At 40.6% G+C, this 19898-nt stretch overlaps 1 protein-coding gene across 2 annotated transcripts in view; it reads right to left on the reverse strand.

Moving 5' to 3' along the window:
- LOC133639685 (microsomal triglyceride transfer protein-like) overlaps positions 1-19898 on the reverse strand; it is a 60932-nt gene that overhangs the window by 14688 nt on the left and 26346 nt on the right. For both annotated transcript variants that reach the window (XR_009823836.1, XM_062033208.1), the window contains exons 6-15: positions 18714-18853; positions 18497-18647; positions 16354-16511; positions 16083-16251; positions 15904-16011; positions 12822-13034; positions 12543-12754; positions 12375-12472; positions 2440-2561; positions 2127-2354 (exon numbers count right to left, since the gene is read on the reverse strand). Coding sequence is in view for 1 of the 2 variants with exons in the window: in XM_062033208.1 (XP_061889192.1) it covers positions 2127-2354; positions 2440-2561; positions 12375-12472; positions 12543-12754; positions 12822-13034; positions 15904-16011; positions 16083-16251; positions 16354-16511; positions 18497-18647; positions 18714-18853 (1599 nt within the window). In the remaining variant the exon portion in view is untranslated. The remainder of the gene's footprint in view (positions 1-2126; positions 2355-2439; positions 2562-12374; positions 12473-12542; positions 12755-12821; positions 13035-15903; positions 16012-16082; positions 16252-16353; positions 16512-18496; positions 18648-18713; positions 18854-19898) is intronic.

Here is a 19898-nt window from a genome sequence, read left to right on the forward strand (position 1 = left end):
CTTTAATTACAGATACCGATATCAACCGATATATACAGTCGTGGAATTAACACATTATTATGCCTAATTTGGACAACCAGGTATGGTGAAGATAAGGTACTTTTTAAAAAAATGAATCAAATAAAATAAGATAAATAAATTAAAAACATTTTCTTGAATAAAAAAGAAAGTAAAACAATATAAAAACAGTTACATAGAAACTAGTAATTAATGAAAATTTGTAAAATTAACTGTTAAAGGTTAGTACTATTAGTGGAGCAGCAGCACGCACAATCATGTGTGCTTACGGACTGTATCCCTTGCAGACTGTATTGATATATATTGATATATAATGTAGGAAGCAGAATATTAATAACAGAAAGAAACAACCCTTTTGTGTGAATGAGTGTAAATGGGGGAGGGAGGTTTTTTGGGTTGGTGCACTAATTGTAAGTGTATCTTGTGTTTTTTATGTGGATTTAAAAAAACAAAAACAAAAAAAAAACATACTGATAATAAAAAAACCGATACCGATAATTTCCGATATTACATTTTAACGCATTTATCGGCCGATAATATCGGCAGACCGATATTATCAGACATCTCTAATAGTAAGTAAACAAATATTAAATACAATAATAATCTTTATCTAAAAAAAAAAAAAAGGGTTAAAGATCCATCCATCCATCCATTTTCTACCGCTTATTCCCTTTGGGGTGGCGGGGGGTGCTGGAGCCTATCTCAGCTGCATTCGGGCGGAAGGCGGGGGTACACCCTGGACAAGTCGCCACCTCATCACAGGGCCAACACAGATAGACAACATTCACACACTTGAGCCCATTTAGTGTTGCCAATCAACCTATCCCCAGGTGCATGTCTTTGGAGGTGGGAGGGGCCTATCCCCAGGTGCATGTCTTTGGAGGTGGGAGGGGCCTATCCCCAGGTGCATGTCTTTGGAGGTGGGAGGGGCCTATCCCCAGGTGCATGTCTTTGGAGGTGGGCGGGGCCTATCCCCAGGTGCATGTCTTTGGAGGTGGGAGGGGCCTATCCCCAGGTGCATGTCTTTGGAGGTGGGAGGGGCCTATCCCCAGGTGCATGTCTTTGGAGGTGGGCGGGGCCTATCCCCAGGTGCATGTCTTTGGAGGTGGGAGGGGCCTATCCCCAGGTGCATGTCTTTGGAGGTGGGAGGGGCTTATACCCAGGTGCATGTCTTTGGCAGTGGGAGGGGCCTATCCCCAGGTGCATGTCTTTGGAGGTGGGAGGGGCCTATCCCCAGGTGCATGTCTTTGGAGGTGGGAGGGGCCTATTCCCAGGTGCATGTCTTTGGAGGTGGGAGGGGCCTATCCCCAGGTGCATGTCTTTGGAGGTGGGAGGGGCCTATCCCCAGGTGCATGTCTTTGGCGGTGGGAGGGGCCTATCCCCAGGTGCATGTCTTTGGAGGTGGGAGGGGCCTATCCCCAGGTGCATGTCTTTGGAGGTGGGAGGGACCTATCCCCAGGTGCATGTCTTTGGAGGTGGGAGGGGCCTATCCCAAGGTGCATGTCTTTGGAGGTGGGAGGGGCCTATCCCAAGGTGCATGTCTTTGGCGGTGGGAGGGGCCTATCCCCAGGTGCATGTCTTTGGCGGTGGGAGGGGCCTATCCCCAGGTGCATGTTTGTGGAGGTGGGAGGGGCCTATCCCCAGGTGCATGTCTTTGGCGGTGGGAGGGGCCTATCCCCAGGTGCATGTCTTTGGAGGTGGGAGGGGCCTATCCCCATGTTTGTGGCGGTGGGAGGGGCCTATGCCCAGGTGCATGTCTTTGGAGGTGGGAGGGGCCTATCCCCAGGTGCATGTCTTTGGAGGTGGGCGGAAGCCAGAGTAGAACCCACGCAGTCATGGAGAGAACATGCAAACTCCACACAGAAAGATCCCGAGTGCGGGATCGAACCCAGGACCGTGGTATTGTGAGGCAGATGCACTAACCCCTGTACCACCGTGCTGCCCACCACAAAACTAGTAGTTACTAATTATTGTTTTCATATAATATATACTTGTATATATTGTATCTGCTGATGAAGTTGTAAAAATTCAATAAATATTAATACAAAATGCCAAATAGTTTCAATCTGTAATTTAAAAGCGTCAGACATAAAGATTCTTGGACACACCTCAGAATGGTCGGTGAGCAGAATGAGGCCCTTCACTACATTCATGGGTTCCCCGCTCATGGAGAACATTTTGGCCATGAGGTCGCTGTAGCCCTTGAAGAAGGTGACCGGCCTCAGCTGGACGTCAAACAGCAGCGCTGACATCCCGGCGAAAGACTCCAAGTCTTTCTCGCCCTCATCGGGCGTGGCGGCGATGAGCGACTCCAAGCCCTGCGCTTCGATGGCCACCTGCACGCCGGCGGGAGCGAAGCGATAAAAACATTTTGGGCTCGCTGGGCACGTTTCAATGACGGCAGCAGCTGAGAAGTCCCACCTGTAGTCCGTGGAGCACTGCTCCTTTACTGGCACCATAGATGTTCATGTTGCTTCTTCTCAGGATCCCAGAGCCCGAGTACAGGATGTCCAGACTGTATGTGGACGTCACGTCGGCAGATTCTGCGGGAAGTCGAGGAACGTGGTCAGACACTCATTGAGAAACTGAGAGGATGAATCAGTCAGTCCCGGACAAACAACATGAACACACAGCACAGGAATCTGTGGACCTTTTGGTCATTTCATGAATCAGTTTATGTGGAACAAGTATAAGATACAATGACATCATCACATGTTTACACTTGTTTCATTACAGCACGTCCGAAAAGGAGCAGGAAGAAGCAGAGCTTATTTAATCCTACCCCTTTTCATATCATAGCAATTTGATCCCATTTCCTTCTTCTCTGTAACAGAACAATGAATGAATAGATAAATAATATACCATAGTAAGTAAACACATATTAAATACAATAATAATCTTTATCTCAAAAAAAAAAAAAAAGTGTTGAAGATGTTCATCATAATTCTTGTTGTGTGTACTTTGTGAACATTTGTAGTTGGAACAGTCTCTTAAGGTGGATCATATTAGTACCGTAATTTCCGGACTATAAGCCACACCCGACTATAAGCCGCACCAGCTAAATTTAGGGGAAAATACAGATTGCTCCATATATAAGCCGCACCCGACTATAAGCCGCACCAGCTAAATTTAGGGGGGAATACAGATTGCTCCATAAACAAGCCGCACCCGACTATAAGCCGCACCAGCCAAATTTAGGGGAAAATACAGATTGCTCCATATATAAGCCGCACCAGCTAAACTTAGGGGGAAATACAGATTGCTCCAAATATAAGCCGCACCCGACTATAAGCCGCACCAGCCAAATTTAGGGGAAAATACAGATTGCTCCATATATAAGCCGCACCAGCTAAACTTAGGGGGAAATACAGATTGCTCCATATATAAGCCGCACCCGACTATAAGCCGCACCAGCTAAATTTAGGGGAAAACACAGATTGCTCCATATGTAAGCCGCACCCGACTATAAGCCGCACCAGCTAAATTTAGGGGAAAATAAAGATTGCCCCATATATAAGCCGCACCCGACTATAAGCCGCACCAGATAAATTTAGGGGAAAATAAAGATTGCCCCATATATAAGCCGCACCCGACTATAAGCCGCACCAGCTAAATTTAGGGGAAAATACAGATTGCTCCATATATAAGCCGCACCCGACTATAAGCCGCACCAGCTAAGTTTAGGGGAAAATACAGAATGCTCCATATATAAGCCGCACCCGACTATAAGCCGCACCAGCTAAATTCAGGGGAAAATACAGATCGCTCCATATATAAGCCGCACCCGACTACAAGCCGCACCAGCTAAATCTAGGGGAAAATACAGATTGCTCCATATATAAGCCGCACCCGACTATAAGCCGCACCAGCTAAATTTAAGGGAAAATACAGATTGCTCCATATATAAGCCGCACCAGCTAAATTTAGGGGGAAATACAGATTGCTCCATATATAAGCCGCACCCGACTATAAGCCGCACCAGCTAAATTTAGGGAAAAATACAGATTGCTCCATATATAAGTCGCACCAGCTAAACTTAAGGGGAAATACAGATTGCTCCAAATATAAGCCGCACCCGACTATAAGCCGCACCAGCTAAATTTAGGGGAAAATACAGATTGCCCCATATATAAGCCGCACCCGACTATAAGCCGCACCAGCTAAACTTAGGGGGAAATACAGATTGCTCCAAATATAAGCCGCACCCGACTATAAGCCGCACCAGCTAAATCCAGGGGAAAATACAGATTGCTCCATATATAAGCCGCACCCGACTATAAGCCGCACCAGCTAAATTTAGGGGAAAATACAGATTGCTCCATATATAAGCCGCACCCGACTATAAGCCGCACCAGCTAAATTTAGGGAAAAATAAAGATTGCTCCATATATAAGCCGCACCGACCACAAGCCGCACCAGCTAAATTTAGGGGAAAATACAGATTGCTCCATATATAAGCCGCACCCGACTATAAGCCGCACCAGCTAAATCTAGGGGAAAATACAGACTGCTCCATATATAAGCCGCACCCGACTATAAGCCGCACCAGCTAAATTTAGGGGAAAATACAGACTGCTCCATATATAAGCCGCACCCGACTATAAGCCGCACCAGCTAAATTTAGGGGAAAATACAGACTGCTCCATATATAAGCCGCACCCGACTATAAGCCGCACCAGCTAAATTTAGGGGAAAATAAAGATTGCCCCATATATAAGCCGCACCCGACTATAAGCCGCACCAGCTAAATTCAGGGGAAAATACAGATTGCTCCATATATAAGCCGCACCCGACTATAAGCCACACCAGCTAAATTTAGGGGGAAATACAGATTGCTCCATATATAAGCCGCACCCGACTATAAGCCGCACCAGCTAAATTTAGGGGAAAATAAAGATTGCCCCATATATAAGCCGCACCCGACTATAAGCCGCACCAGCTAAATTCAGGGGAAAATACAGATTGCTCCATATATAAGCCGCACCCGACTATAAGCCGCACCAGCTAAATTCAGGGGAAAATACAGATTGCTCCATATATAAGCCGCACCCGACTATAAGCCACACCAGCTAAATTTAGGGGGAAATACAGATTGCTCCATATATAAGCCGCACCCGACTATAAGCCGCACCAGCTAAATTTAGGGGGAAATACAGATTGCTCCATATATAAGCCGCACCCGACTACAAGCCGCACCAGCTAAATTTAGGGGAAAATACAGATTGCTCCATATATAAGCCGCACCCGACTACAAGCCGCACCAGCTAAATTTAGGGGAAAATACAGATTGCTCCATATATAAGACGCACCCGACTATAAGCCGCACCAGCTAAATTTAGGGGAAAATACAGATTGCTCCATATATAAGCCGCACCCGACTATAAGCCGCACCAGCTAAATTTAGGGGGAAATACAGATTGCTCCATATATAAGCCGCACCCGACTACAAGCCGCACCAGCTAAATTTAGGGGAAAATACAGATTGCACCATATATAAGCCGCACCCGACTATAAGCCGCACCAGCTAAATTCAGGGGAAAATACAGATTGCTCCATATATAAGCCGCACCCGACTACAAGCCGCACCAGCTAAATCTAGGGGAAAATACAGATTGCTCCATATATAAGCCGCTCCCGACTATAAGCCGCACCAGCTAAATTTAGGGGAAAATACAGATGGCTCCATATATAAACCGCACCCGACTATAAGCCGCACCAGCTAAATTTAGGGGAAAATACAGATTGCTCCATATATAAGCCGCACCCGACTATAAGCCGCACCAGCTAAATTTAGGGGAAAATACAGATTGCTCCATATATAAGCCGCACCCGACTATAAGCCGCACCAGCTAAATTTAGGGGAAAATACAGATTGCTCCATATATAAGCCGCACCCGACTATAAGCCGCACCAGCTAAATGCAGGGGAAAATACAGACTGCTCCATATATAAGCCGCACCCGACTATAAGCCGCACCAGCTAAATTTAGGGGGAAAATACAGATTGCTCCATATATAAGCCGCTCCCGACTATAAGCCGCGCCAGCTAAATTTAGGGGGAAATACAGAGTGCTCCATATATAAGCCGCACCCGACTATAAGCCGCACCAGCTAAATTTAGGGGAAAATACAGATTGCTCCAAATATAAGCCGCACCCGACTATAAGCCGCACCAGCTAAATTTAGGGGAAAATACAGATTGCTCCATATATAAGCCGCACCAGCTAAACTTAGGGGGAAATACAGATTGCTCCAAATATAAGCCGCACCCGACTATAAGCCGCACCAGCTAAATCCAGGGGAAAATACAGATTGCTCCATATATAAGCCGCACCCGACTATAAACCGCACCAGCTAAATTTAGGGGGAAATACAGATTGCTCCACATATAAGCCGCACCCGACTACAAGCCGCACCAGCTAAATTTAGGGGAAAATACAGATTGCTCCATATATAAGCCGCACCCGACTACAAGCCGCACCAGCTAAATTTAGGGGAAAATACAGATTGCTCCATATATAAGACGCACCCGACTATAAGCCGCACCAGCTAAATTTAGGGGAAAATACAGATTGCTCCATATATAAGCCGCACCCGACTATAAGCCGCACCAGCTAAATTTAGGGGGAAATACAGATTGCTCCATATATAAGCCGCACCCGACTACAAGCCGCACCAGCTAAATTTAGAGGAAAATACAGATTGCACCATATATAAGCCGCACCCGGCTATAAGCCGCACCAGCTAAATTCAGGGGAAAATACAGATTGCTCCATATATAAGCCGCACCCGACTACAAGCCGCACCAGCTAAATCTAGGGGAAAATACAGATTGCTCCATATATAAGCCGCTCCCGACTATAAGCCGCACCAGCTAAATTTAGGGGAAAATACAGATGGCTCCATATATAAACCGCACCCGACTATAAGCCGCACCAGCTAAATTTAGGGGAAAATACAGATTGCTCCATATATAAGCCGCACCCGACTATAAGCCGCACCAGCTAAATTTAGGGGAAAATACAGATTGCTCCATATATAAGCCGCACCCGACTATAAGCCGCACCAGCTAAATTTAGGGGAAAATACAGATTGCTCCATATATAAGCCGCACCCGACTATAAGCCGCACCAGCTAAATGCAGGGGAAAATACAGACTGCTCCATATATAAGCCGCACCCGACTATAAGCCGCACCAGCTAAATTTAGGGGGAAAATACAGATTGCTCCATATATAAGCCGCTCCCGACTATAAGCCGCGCCAGCTAAATTTAGGGGGAAATACAGAGTGCTCCATATATAAGCCGCACCCGACTATAAGCCGCACCAGCTAAATTTAGGGGAAAATACAGATTGCTCCAAATATAAGCCGCACCCGACTATAAGCCGCACCAGCTAAATTTAGGGGAAAATACAGATTGCTCCATATATAAGCCGCACCAGCTAAACTTAGGGGGAAATACAGATTGCTCCAAATATAAGCCGCACCCGACTATAAGCCGCACCAGCTAAATCCAGGGGAAAATACAGATTGCTCCATATATAAGCCGCACCCGACTATAAACCGCACCAGCTAAATTTAGGGGAAAATACAGATTGCTCCATATATAAGCCGCACCCGACTATAAGCCGCACCAGCTAAATTTAGGGGAAAATACAGATTGCTCCATATATAAGCCGCACCGACTACAAGCCGCACCAGCTAAATTTAGGGGAAAATGCAGATTGCTCCATATATAAGCCGCACCCGGCTATAAGCCGCACCAGCTAAATCTAGGGGAAAATACAGATTGCTCTCTATATAAGACGCACCCGACTATAAGCCGCACCAGCTAAATTTAGGGGAAAATACAGATTGCTCCATATATAAGCCGCACCCGACTATAAACCGCACCAGCTAAATTTAGGGGAAAATACAGATTGCTCCATATATAAGCCGCACCCGACTACAAGCCGCACCAGCTAAATCTAGGGGAAAATACAGATTGCTCCATATATAAGCCGCTCCCGACTATAAGCCGCACCAGCTAAATTTAGGGGAAAATACAGATGGCTCCATATATAAACCGCACCCGACTATAAGCCGCACCAGCTAAATTTAGGGGAAAATACAGATTGCTCCATATATAAGCCGCACCCGACTATAAGACGCACCAGCTAAATTTAGGGGAAAATACAGATTGCTCCATATATAAGCCGCACCCGACTATAAGCCGCACCAGCTAAATCTAGGGGGAAATACAGACTGCTCCATATATAAGCCGCACCCGACTATAAGCCGCACCAGCTAAATTTAGGGGAAAATACAGACTGCTCCATATATAAGCCGCACCCGACTATAAGCCGCACGAGCTAAATTTAGGGGAAAATACAGATTGCTCCATATATAAGCCGCATCCGACTATAAGCCGCACCAGCTAAATTTAGGGGAAAATACAGATTGCTCCATATATAAGCTGCACCCGGCTATAAGCCGCACCAGCTAAATTTAGGGGAAAATACAGATTGCTCCATATATAAGCCGCACCCGTCTATAAGCCGCACCAGCTAAATTTAGGGGAAAATACAGATTGCTCCATATATAAGCCGCACCGACTATAAGCCGCACCAGCTAAATTCAGGGGAAAATACAAATTGCTCCATATATAAGCCGCACCCGACTATAAGCCGCACCAGCTAAATTTAGGGGAAAATACAGATTGCTCTATATATAAGACGCACCCGACTATAAGCCGCACCAGCTAAATTTAGGGGAAAATACAGATTGCTCAATATATAAGCCGCACCCGACTATAAACCGCACCAGCTAAATTTAGGGGAAAATACAGATTGCTCAATATATAAGCCGCACCCGACTATAAGCCGCACCAGCTAAATTTAGGGGCAAACACAGATTGCTCTATATATAAGACGCACCCGACTATAAGCCGCACCAGCTAAATTTAGGGGAAAATACAGATTGCTCCATATATAAGCCGCACCCGACTATAAACCGCACCAGCTAAATTTAGGGGAAAATACAGATTGCTCCATATATAAGCCGCACCCGACCATAAGCCGCAGGGTTTTGATGTGTAATTAGCGTAGTATATAGGGGTTCCTGCTACCACGGAGGGGATTGTCGGGACAGAGATGACTGTTTGGGAACGCAAACATTGATTGATTGATTGATACTTTTTGAAAATAATAATAAAATAAGATAACTAAATTAAAAACATTTTCTTGAATAAAAAAGAAAGTAAAACAATATAAAAACAGTTACATAGAAACTAGCAATGAATGAAAATTAGTAAAATGAAGTGTTAAAGGTTAGTACTATTAGTGGAGCAGCAGCACGCACAATCATGTGTGCTTACGGACTGTATCCCTTGCAGACTGTATTGATATATATTGATATATCATGTAGGAAGCAGAATATTAATAACAGAAAGAAATGGGGGAGGGAGGTTTTTTGGGTTGGTGCACTAATTGTAAGTGTATCTTGTGTTTTTTATGTTGATTTAATAAAATTTTTTAAAAAAAACAAAAAAAAAACGATACAGATAATAAAAAAACCGATACCGATAATTTCCGATATTACATTTTAACGCATTTATTGGCCGATATCGGCACATCCCTAATTACAACTGATCTTTTTTGTAACACAGTTAATGAATGAAGTGTACTTTTGTAGTTATTTCCCATATTTCTGCACAATAAGTCAGATATGTAACACTAGTGAGCAGTAGACAATATGAAGTCATTTTTGGTCTAGAACATGTTTTGTTTTATTCATTATTGACGTGTTTCTTGCTACTTTATGTTGTTTATTTTCTACACGAGGTTTCTAGTTCATTTTATCATCTATTATTACACCCAAAAATGTGTTTTCTTTGACCCTTTCAATGTCTACTTCGTCTATTTGTATTTGTGTTTGACTTTCTCTTCTACTGTTACCAAATAGCATTATTTTACTTTTACTGAGATAGTCTGTTTTTGTCAAACCATCTTTTTAATTTGTTATTATTTGTATGATCTTCTGTGTGTTCTCTCCTGAATGACAATTGAAATACAAATCGCATTATCTGAATTTCCTTTTTAAATACAAAAAAATCTAATAGAAAAGCAATAACTGTAGCAGGGGTTCTTCACCTTTTTGACCTTGGGGCCCAACTTTTCCACTACAGAAACTAAAATACTAACACTGAATTAGTAGTCTTACTCTTGATTTTCATCATATTCAATAAATATATCGAACCTACTTACAGTTTACGACATATTTCAAATAACATAAAAACATGTGTTTTTATTATTTATTAAACACATAACCCTAAGCTAAGGAAAAATAAGTACTAACCAAATATACTGCATAAGAAGTGCCTCAATAACTGACGGAAAAGACATTTACATACAGTTATGTCGTGCTAAAATATATCAACTTAATGAATATGTTTCTTAACTAATCTATCAATAAAATTAAAGTGCAAATGAAAGTACAGCTTCACCCCTTTAGTTATAATTTTGGCGCTTATGAAACTTCTCTAGGACTTCTTCTGTTTGTTTGATATTATCACTACTGCCACAAGTGGCGGGAAAGTGTGTTACAAGTGAGTACCGCTGTGGGCCATACGGACCACAGCTGCCCAACAATGGCCCTAGGGTTGAGAAACACTGAACTAGATCAAAAAGACAGTTTGATTTTCATTTTATATTTCAAATTTTTTTTAAAATAAATAAATCACAAGTCATCCATCCATCCATCCATTTTCTACCGCTTATTCCCTTCGGGGTCGCGGGGGGCGCTGGAGGTAGAAAATGGATGGATGGATGGATGACTTGTGATTTATTTATTTTAAAAAAAATTTGAAATATAAAATGAAAATCAAACTGTCTTTTTGATCTAGTTCAGTGTTTCTCAACCCTTTAGAGGAAGATTGAAAGCCTTTTTTGATAGGAAAGTTTGGACTAGACCACTTAGTTATCCATTCCTGTTTGGACAACACAACTCTACGTAGGGATGATACTCGAAACCGGTTTTCCCGGTTGTTTGATGAGAAAAGAACCGAGTCCTCGGACTCGAATCCCTTTTTGAGAACCGGTACCCGTTATCGAGACCACTATAATAAAGGAAAAGAGTTGATTCTTTATTCGAATCCCGTCCCGACCAGAAATGCTCTGTGGGACATCACAAGAAATGACGTCACGTAGCTCAGTCATTAGGCGCAGATAGCGAAAGCAGGAAAACAATGGACGGAAAAAAGCGCTCCAAGGTGTAATAAATTTCAAAACAAAAGCTATAATCCATCGAATAACTTTACTGAGAGATTTGAGCAGGGTAAAACACATGACCAACACTTTTACGACCAACCGGAAACATAGCAACCAGGCTAGCAACGCACCTCCTTTACGGCAGCTGTCGCAACTTTCTTAAAGCAACCGCAGCACATACATATATATACAACATATCTCCCTTTTTCAACTTTTGTTTTTCTTTCCTTGTAAACGTTACAAAATCACACTGTATATGTGTTGTCTGTCTAATTATAAATAATGCAGACGAGGCGTGTTGGCTGAGTTCTTGACGTTTACTTTCACAGCGTGGCGACATGCAACACTTTTCGGGGCTACCGCGCATGCTCGTAACTCCCGTTGCATGCTGGGTAGTGTAGTTGTTATATTCTCTCGCTCATAACATTTTTCCCCCTATAAAGAAATAATGTTAACTCAATAAAGTGTATTTCTTTTTTTAGCTTTAACTTTTCATTTTTTAGCATTGTAACCTCATTTGCAAACAACTTTTCTCTTCATAGAATGTTCTTTCAATAAAGAAATAAAGTGCAAAAATGTCAAAGCATCATAACAAACAGTTATGTCAAATAGCAGCAGAAGTGCACTTTTTGGAGAGCTGTATTATTTCCAGTTTTGTGCCCAAGGGACTGATTTTATTTAACACTATATTATTATTTATACACCTATAGTGATCACAGAGACAGCTTGTTTTTGTGTTACTGTATATATTTGTTTCTCTGAAAAATCCCACTTAATATACTTTGGATAACAACAGTCAATATTTATTTATTTTATTGTATTTTTTTAGGTGGGTAACAGTCAATATTTATTTATTTATTAGATTTTATTTTTTTATTATATAATAAAAGTGAGCTTTTGTTAAACCAAATATTGTGTGTTTTTTTCCATATACAACAACCTATCTGGACTCCATAAGAGAATCCATAAGGAATCGGTTCGATAAGAGGATTCGATAATAGGCTCGAACTCGATAATTCCTTATCAAACATCATCCCTAACTCTACGTGAGTTGTATTCAAACAGATGAATATATGTTCGTAGAAATTTGTGAATCCTTGCGACACTTACTTGCCATGAATCCTGAGAATGCGGACGATGACCCGAATTTTGAAAAGCGGTCATAGTTGTGTGCAATTATGTCCTGCATAGCTTGTCTCAGCACTTTGCTGGAAGAAGAAGAAGAAGAAGACGTCAGTAAAATGTGGTCAGTCGGAGTTGTGTTGTCCATCAACACACCTGGCGGGCATTTGGAAGCGGAGGATGTCCTGGATCTTGGATAACATGTACTTGTTCATCTCATGAGGCAGGTGACCAATGGACAAGAGGAGATTTTTCACCTCCGTGTATGACGGCTTGCTGCTGAGGATGACGTCGGCGGCAGCAGCTCGCACGTTTTTCTCATAAATCCGTCGGTTTTGGTGGTAAACTCTGTTCACCGTTTGCTTCACCTGAAGGAACAGATCAACGATATATGAACTTCTGTTGGTTGCAAACGGTTGGTGCATGACGACGTACCTCGTCCGTCATGAGCGTGGCATCGTATCTCTGCAGACTGGTGAGGGCGATGGTGCTGTACGCGCCCACTTCCGACTCAGCATATTTGGTAAAGATGGGAATGGCCTCAGGGAGCAGAGAGTTTTTTAGGGCCAGGAGGAACATCTGGACCTGGGCTTCATCCTGCGTGCTGTCCGGACCCGCCAGAATCATCTTCTTGACCTGCACCACTGTCTGAGAAGTAGGATGCCGTCAAACCCCTTTACATGTAGTGTCTATTAGACTATGAAATAACATGTTTTCCCCAGATTGTGTAAGGTCGATACATTCCTGGGGGCGAGCAAACTGCCAGTTCTGTTCATCGTTGTGGGCAGGTAATAAAGTATGGCCAATAAGCGCCACATGCACATGTGTGATAACATACGAGCCACACCAAGACAGAGGAGAGATGAGCCCTAAATCGCTTTATAACTGGGGGGTCAAACTCCTTTTTATTGAGGGCCTGTTACAAGCCACAGCGAATAATAAATACATTTATACATAAACTGGAAAAAATAATTATCTGTAGATTTTACAGTAAAAAAACTAGCAACTCAGTCACTAGAGTTTTACTGTAAAATGTAGTGTTTTTACAACACATTACAGTAAATGGAAAAAAAAAATTTAATTTCTAGTAACTCACCAGAATTTTACCATAATATTTACGGTGATTTTTACAACATATTACTGGAAATGGGAATTACCGTTTTTCCAAAAATAATACTACGGTACATAAAAAGAACTGGAGATTTTACTGTAAAAAATAATTATCTGTAGATTTTACAGTAAAAAAAACTAGCAACTCAGTCACTAGAGTTTTACTGTAAAATGTAGTGTTTTTACAACACATTACAGTAAATGGAAAAAATATTTTTCGTCTTCTAGCAACTCGCCAGAATTTTACCATAATATTTACGGTGATTTTTACAACATATTACTGGAAATGGGAATTACCCTTTTCCCAAAAATAATACTCCATAAAAAGAACTGTAGATTTTTTGCTGTAAAAAATAATTATCTGTAGATTTTACAGTAAAAAACTAGCTACTCAGTCACTAGAGTTTTACTTCAAAATGTAGTGTTCTTACAACACATTACAGTAAATGGAAAAAAATATATTTTTTCTAGTAACTCGCCAGAATTTTACCATAATATTTACGGTGATTTTTACAACATATTACTGGAAATGGGAATTACCCTTTTCCCAAAAATAATACTCCATAAAAAGAACTGGAGATTTTACTGTAAAAAAAAATTTTCTTTAGATTTTACATTTAAAAAACTAGCAACTCAGTCACTAGAGTTTTACTGTAAAATGTAGTGTTTTTACAACACATTACAGTAAATGGAAAAAATATTTTTCATCTTCTAGCAACTCGCCAGAATTTTACCATAATATTTACGGTGATTTTTACAACATATTACTGGAAATGGGAATTACTGTTTTTCTAAAAATAATACTAAATAAAAAGAACTGTAGATTTTTTGCTGTAAAAAATAATTATCTGTAGATTTTACAGTAAAAAACTAGCAACTCAGTCACTAGAGTTTTACTGTAAAATGTAGTGTTCTTACAACACATTACAGTAAATGGAAAAAAAAAAAAATTTCTAGTTACTCGCCAGAATTTTACCATAATATTTACGGTGATTTTTACAACATATTACTGGAAATGGGAATTACCCTTTTCCCAAAAATAATACTACATAAAAAGAACTGGAGATTTTACTGTAAAAAAATTTTTTTAGATTTTACAGTAAAAAAACTAGCAACTCAGTCACTAGAGTTTTACTTCAAAATGTAGTGTTCTTACAACACATTACAGTAAATGGAAAAAATATTTTTCGTCTTCTAGTAACTCGCCATAAATTTTACCATAATATTTACGGTGATTTTTACAACATATTACTGGAAATGGGAATTACCGTTTTTCCAAAAATAATACTACGGTACATAAAAAGAACTGTAGATTTTACTGTAAAAAATAATTATCTGTAAATTTTACAGTAAAAAACTAGCAACTCAGTCACTAGAGTTTTACTTCAAAATGTAGTGTTCCTACAACACATTACAGTAAATGGAAAAAAACATTTTTTTCTAGTAACTCGCTAGAATTTTATCATAATATTTACGGTGATTTTTACAACATATTACTGGAAATGGGAATTACCCTTTTCCCAAAAATAATGCTACATAAAAAGAACTGGAGATTTTACTGTAAGAAAACAAAAAACTGGCAGCTAAGTCGTCAGAATTGACTGTAAAAAACAGTTCAGTTCTGTAATTTTGAACATGCATACGATACATGCATTTGGTAAACGTTTTAAAAATTTTACAACAAAAAACACTGTAAATTACAAAAATGTATTGGAATTTTACAATATAACTTGCTTTGAAATCATACGTCAAGTGGATAGTTAGGTTATTTTATATCCATCCATCCATCCATTTTCTGCCGCTTGTCCCTTTTGGGGTCGCGAGAATATGTTCCCCTAGTGTCCAAATAACTCTAAACTAAGTCTGTGTTACTTAGAACATGTTCCCCTAGTGTCCAAATAACTCTAAATTAAGTCTGTGTTACTTAGAACATGTTCCCCTAGTGTCCAAATAACTCTAAATTAAGTCTGTGTTACTTAGAATATGTTCCCCTAGTGTCCAAATAACTCTAAATTAAGTCTGTGTTACTTAGAATATGTTCCCCATACTAAAGTGTTACCAAAAACATATAACTTTGTCTTGAATTTGAAAAAAAACAACATTTGATTTGTCACTAAAGAAGGGTTCTGTGAATGCGCATATGAAACCGGTGGGGTTCGGTACCTCCAACAAGGTTAAGAACCACTGGTCTATAAGAACTGCTTGTCTGATATCATTTGGTTAGAATCCTCCACACGTAACTTGCAGGACCTGATGTTATCCTCGCTCCATCAATAAATGAGTCTTTGTTCAACGATCATCACCGGCGTCGTCCTTGATCCTTCACAAACCCACGCCGTCCTTCCACCGAGAAGAAGGAGGCGAAACACACACAAACATAAATGAAGATCCTGGTCTTGGGACTCACCGGCAAGTTGCATCCTCCTTTCTGACACAGCTTGTGGACCAGGGCTCCCATAATGATCACCACAGACTCCTTGATGTCCGTGCTGCCGATCTTCCCTCTAGAAATCTCCTGCACACCCACACCAAAAAGTTTAAGTAACTGCTCCGTGTCTTTGTGCGTTGAGAAGCGTGCGCACTGACCAACAGAGCCTGCAGCATGCGCTCGTTGGGATGCGAGGCAAATCCGCAGGCATACAGAAACCTCTCCTGCAGAACCAGACCTTTGGCGTCGGTGAAGTTGAGGAATTGAAGCATGGCATCCAAAGATGCAGAGGTCTGGGAGGAGGTGACAGCATCCACCACTTGAGGACTGATATTGAAAGTCCAATTGATGAACAGAGGGTCCAAGATGAAATATTCAATGAACTTACAGAATGAGAGTGATGATGTCATGAAGGAAAGGTCTGCTTACAGAGAAGTTTTGCTGGCGCTCTTCAGCACTTTCAGGATTTCGTCTTTGGATCCTTTTCTGATGCTCTGGATGAGGGCCAGGAAGCTGCGAGGGGCCGCGGCCTTGGATAAACTCTCCGGCTCTAGTTTCTTCTGAACAGCTTTCCAGTCTTCAAAAAGCTGAGAGGCACGACACAAAGCAAGTCAGTGGTTCAAGCTTTAGAAAATAACAATCAGCTTTAGAAAATAACAATCAGCTTTAGAAAATAACAATCAGCTTTAGAAAATAACAATCAGCTTTAGAAAATAACAATCAGCTTTAGAAAATAACAATCAGCTTTAGAAAATAACAATCAGCTTTAGAAAATAACAATCAGCTTTAGAAAATAACAATCAGCTTTAGAAAATAACAATCGGCAGGCATCCAATCCCATCCGATACTTTGATCTTATTACATTTAGAATGTGCTAATATTGTTGTAAATCAGATGATTTTTACAAAATAAAGTGGATAGTGCACAAGGGTTTAACAAAAGCAAAAACTACTAAAAACTAAAAAATATGTTTTTTTTAATAATAAAAACAAAAACAATGAGGAAAAACAATTTAAAAAAAAGTTATAGCATGCTTCCCTTTTGAAGGATATCTTTCACGTGAGTACGATGTTTAGCCCACAGCTGCTGGAAAGATCGGCTGGGCTTGGCAGATACTGGCCCCCGATCCGATCCCATAACATATCTATAACTAGCGCTGGGCGATAATGCCAGATCATTATATTTCGCAATAGACACGTAATCAATATCAATTAAAAAATGCGTTCGATAAAATGTTCGATCTATACATACATACATATACACACACACATATACATATATATATATATATATATATATATATATATATATATATACACACATATACGTATATGTGTATATAGATATACACATATATATATATATATATATATATACACATTTTTATATATATACACACATATATATACACATTTTTATATATATACACACATATACGTATATGTTTATATACATATACACATATATACATACATACATATATATACAAATTTTTATATATATATACACATATACATATATACATACACATATACATACACACATACATACATACATACATACATACATACATACATACATACATACATACATACATACATACATACATACATACATACATACATATATATATATATATATATATATATATATATATATATATATATATATATACACACATATACATACATATATACACTAGGACTGCAACAACTAATCGATTAAATCGATTAAAATCGATTATAAAAATAGTTGCCGATTAATTTAGTCATCGATTCGTTGGATCTATGCTATGCGCATGCGCAGAGGCTTTTAAAAAAAAAAATAAAAAAAATAAAAAAATAATAATAAACCTTTATTTATAAACTGCAACATGTACAAACAGCTGAGAAACAATAATCAAAATAAGTATGGTGCCAGTATGCTGTTTTTTTCCAATAAAATACTGGAAAGGATAGAAATGTAGTTTGTCTCTTTTACCCGATTATTAATCGATTAATCGAAGTAATAATCGACAGATTAATCGATTATCACATTAATCGTTAGTTGCAGCCCTAATATACACAAATATACATACACATATACACATATTTACAGGTGTGCTGACCTCTCTGTCGGTTTACATGGCCTACCACTTGGTGGCTGAGTTGCTGTTGTTCCCAAACTCTTCACTTTTCTTATAATAAAGTTGACTCTGGAATATTTAGGAGCGAGGAAATTTCACGACTGGATTTGTTGCACAGGTGTCATCCTATGACAGTTCCACGCTGGAAATCACTGAGAGCGGCCCATTCTTTCACAGAAACAGTCTCCATCCCTAAGTGCTCGATTTGATACACCGGGCCAAGTGACTAGGACACCTGATTCTCATCATTTGGATGGGTGGCCAAATACTTTTGTCAATATAGTGTATATTTTTCTTATTGTCCTAATTTTCGATAGGTCAGAAAAAAAGATAATATTTAGCGATATGGACCAACACGAAACACTCATATTGTGATAGTTTTCATCCCTCTGTCTAGCAATGGGCAACAAAGAGTTCCAGGAGAAAAGTGTGGCACACATCACTCACAGAGGGACATTTCTTGCACTTGGATGTCATCTTCTCCGCCACGATACCAACAGCTGCCAGCTTGGCATCAATGGACTTGACCACCATGGAAGGGTCTTTCCCAGCAGCCTCCAGAGGTCCGGCCTCTGTGCCCACCAGGGTGAAGGTTTGCCTGAAAAACACCTTATTTAACCTTTTTCATGGCAGGAGTTGATGATGATGATGAAGTTTTTCTCACCTGGACAAAACCTTGGCTGATGAGGAGCGGTGAGCGTTGACGATCAGCCAGTGTTCTTCTTCAGCCACAGCTGAGCGGATGAAACCTTCTTCCAGTGTGAACACCGTGATGGAGCGCGACTTCCGGGCCACACCCATAACCTGAGCATTCAAACGTGTTTTAACGGCCCGCTTAAAAGCAACCTGGATGACAAAGTTGTTCACTAACTAGAAGTCCACCAATGTGTTTTTACAGGGCCGATACCGATTGTTAGAAGTGAAGGTGTCAGGGTTGTCCCTGACAGTTTGATCAAGTTTTAGTTTTCCTCTGCGTTTGTCTTAGTTTCCTGTCTTTAGTTCCTGTCAGTGCTTTTATTTTGTCTTCATTTCCTGATTATGTTCCCTGAGTGTTTTGTCCCCTCAGCTGTGGCTGATTGGCACCTGGCCACACCTGGTGCCAGTCAGCCAGCTGCTATTTAAACCTGTCCTGCCCTCCAGTCACTGCTGGATCATTGTCATTGTAATTCTTGTCATTGCAGCTCCTAATCGGTTTTGTCGTTTATACCTGAATCCTGGAGCTGTTGGCAGCGTGCTGTATTTTGTTCCTAGTTCCTGTTTGCTGGATCCTGTTTCCCGTTTTCCAGTTTGGCTCCTTGTTCCTGGTTTGTGTCAGTGATTGTGTGTGTTGATCAGGTCTTTGAATTGTATTGGCGTGTTCTATGGAGCTAGGAGCTAGCAGAGGAGCTAGGAGCTAGCATAACAAACACCTAGGTGTTTTTATGCAGGATTAATTTGTGGCATGTTAAATATAAGCCTGGTTGTGTTGTGGCTAATAGAGTATATATATGTCTTGTGTTTATTTACTGTTGTAGTCATTCCCAGCTGAATATCAGGTCACTCTCACAGCATCTTCCCTATCTGAATAGCTTCAACTCCCCACTAGTCCTTCACTTGCACTTTACTCATCCACAAATCTTTCATCCTCGCTCAAATTAATGGGGAAATTGTCGCTTTCTCGGTCCGAATCTCTCTCACTTCATGCGGCCATCATTGTAAACAATAGGGAACTATGCGTATATGTTCAACTGACTACGTCACGCTACTTCCGGTAGGTGCAAGCCTTTTTTTTATCAGATACCAAAAGTTGCGATCTTCATCGTCGTTGTTCTATACTAAATCCTTTCAGCAAAAATATGGCAATATCGCG

The sequence above is a fragment of the Entelurus aequoreus genome, linkage group LG22, assembly GCF_033978785.1.
Source record: "Entelurus aequoreus isolate RoL-2023_Sb linkage group LG22, RoL_Eaeq_v1.1, whole genome shotgun sequence".
NCBI classification, from domain to species: domain Eukaryota; kingdom Metazoa; phylum Chordata; class Actinopteri; order Syngnathiformes; family Syngnathidae; genus Entelurus; species Entelurus aequoreus.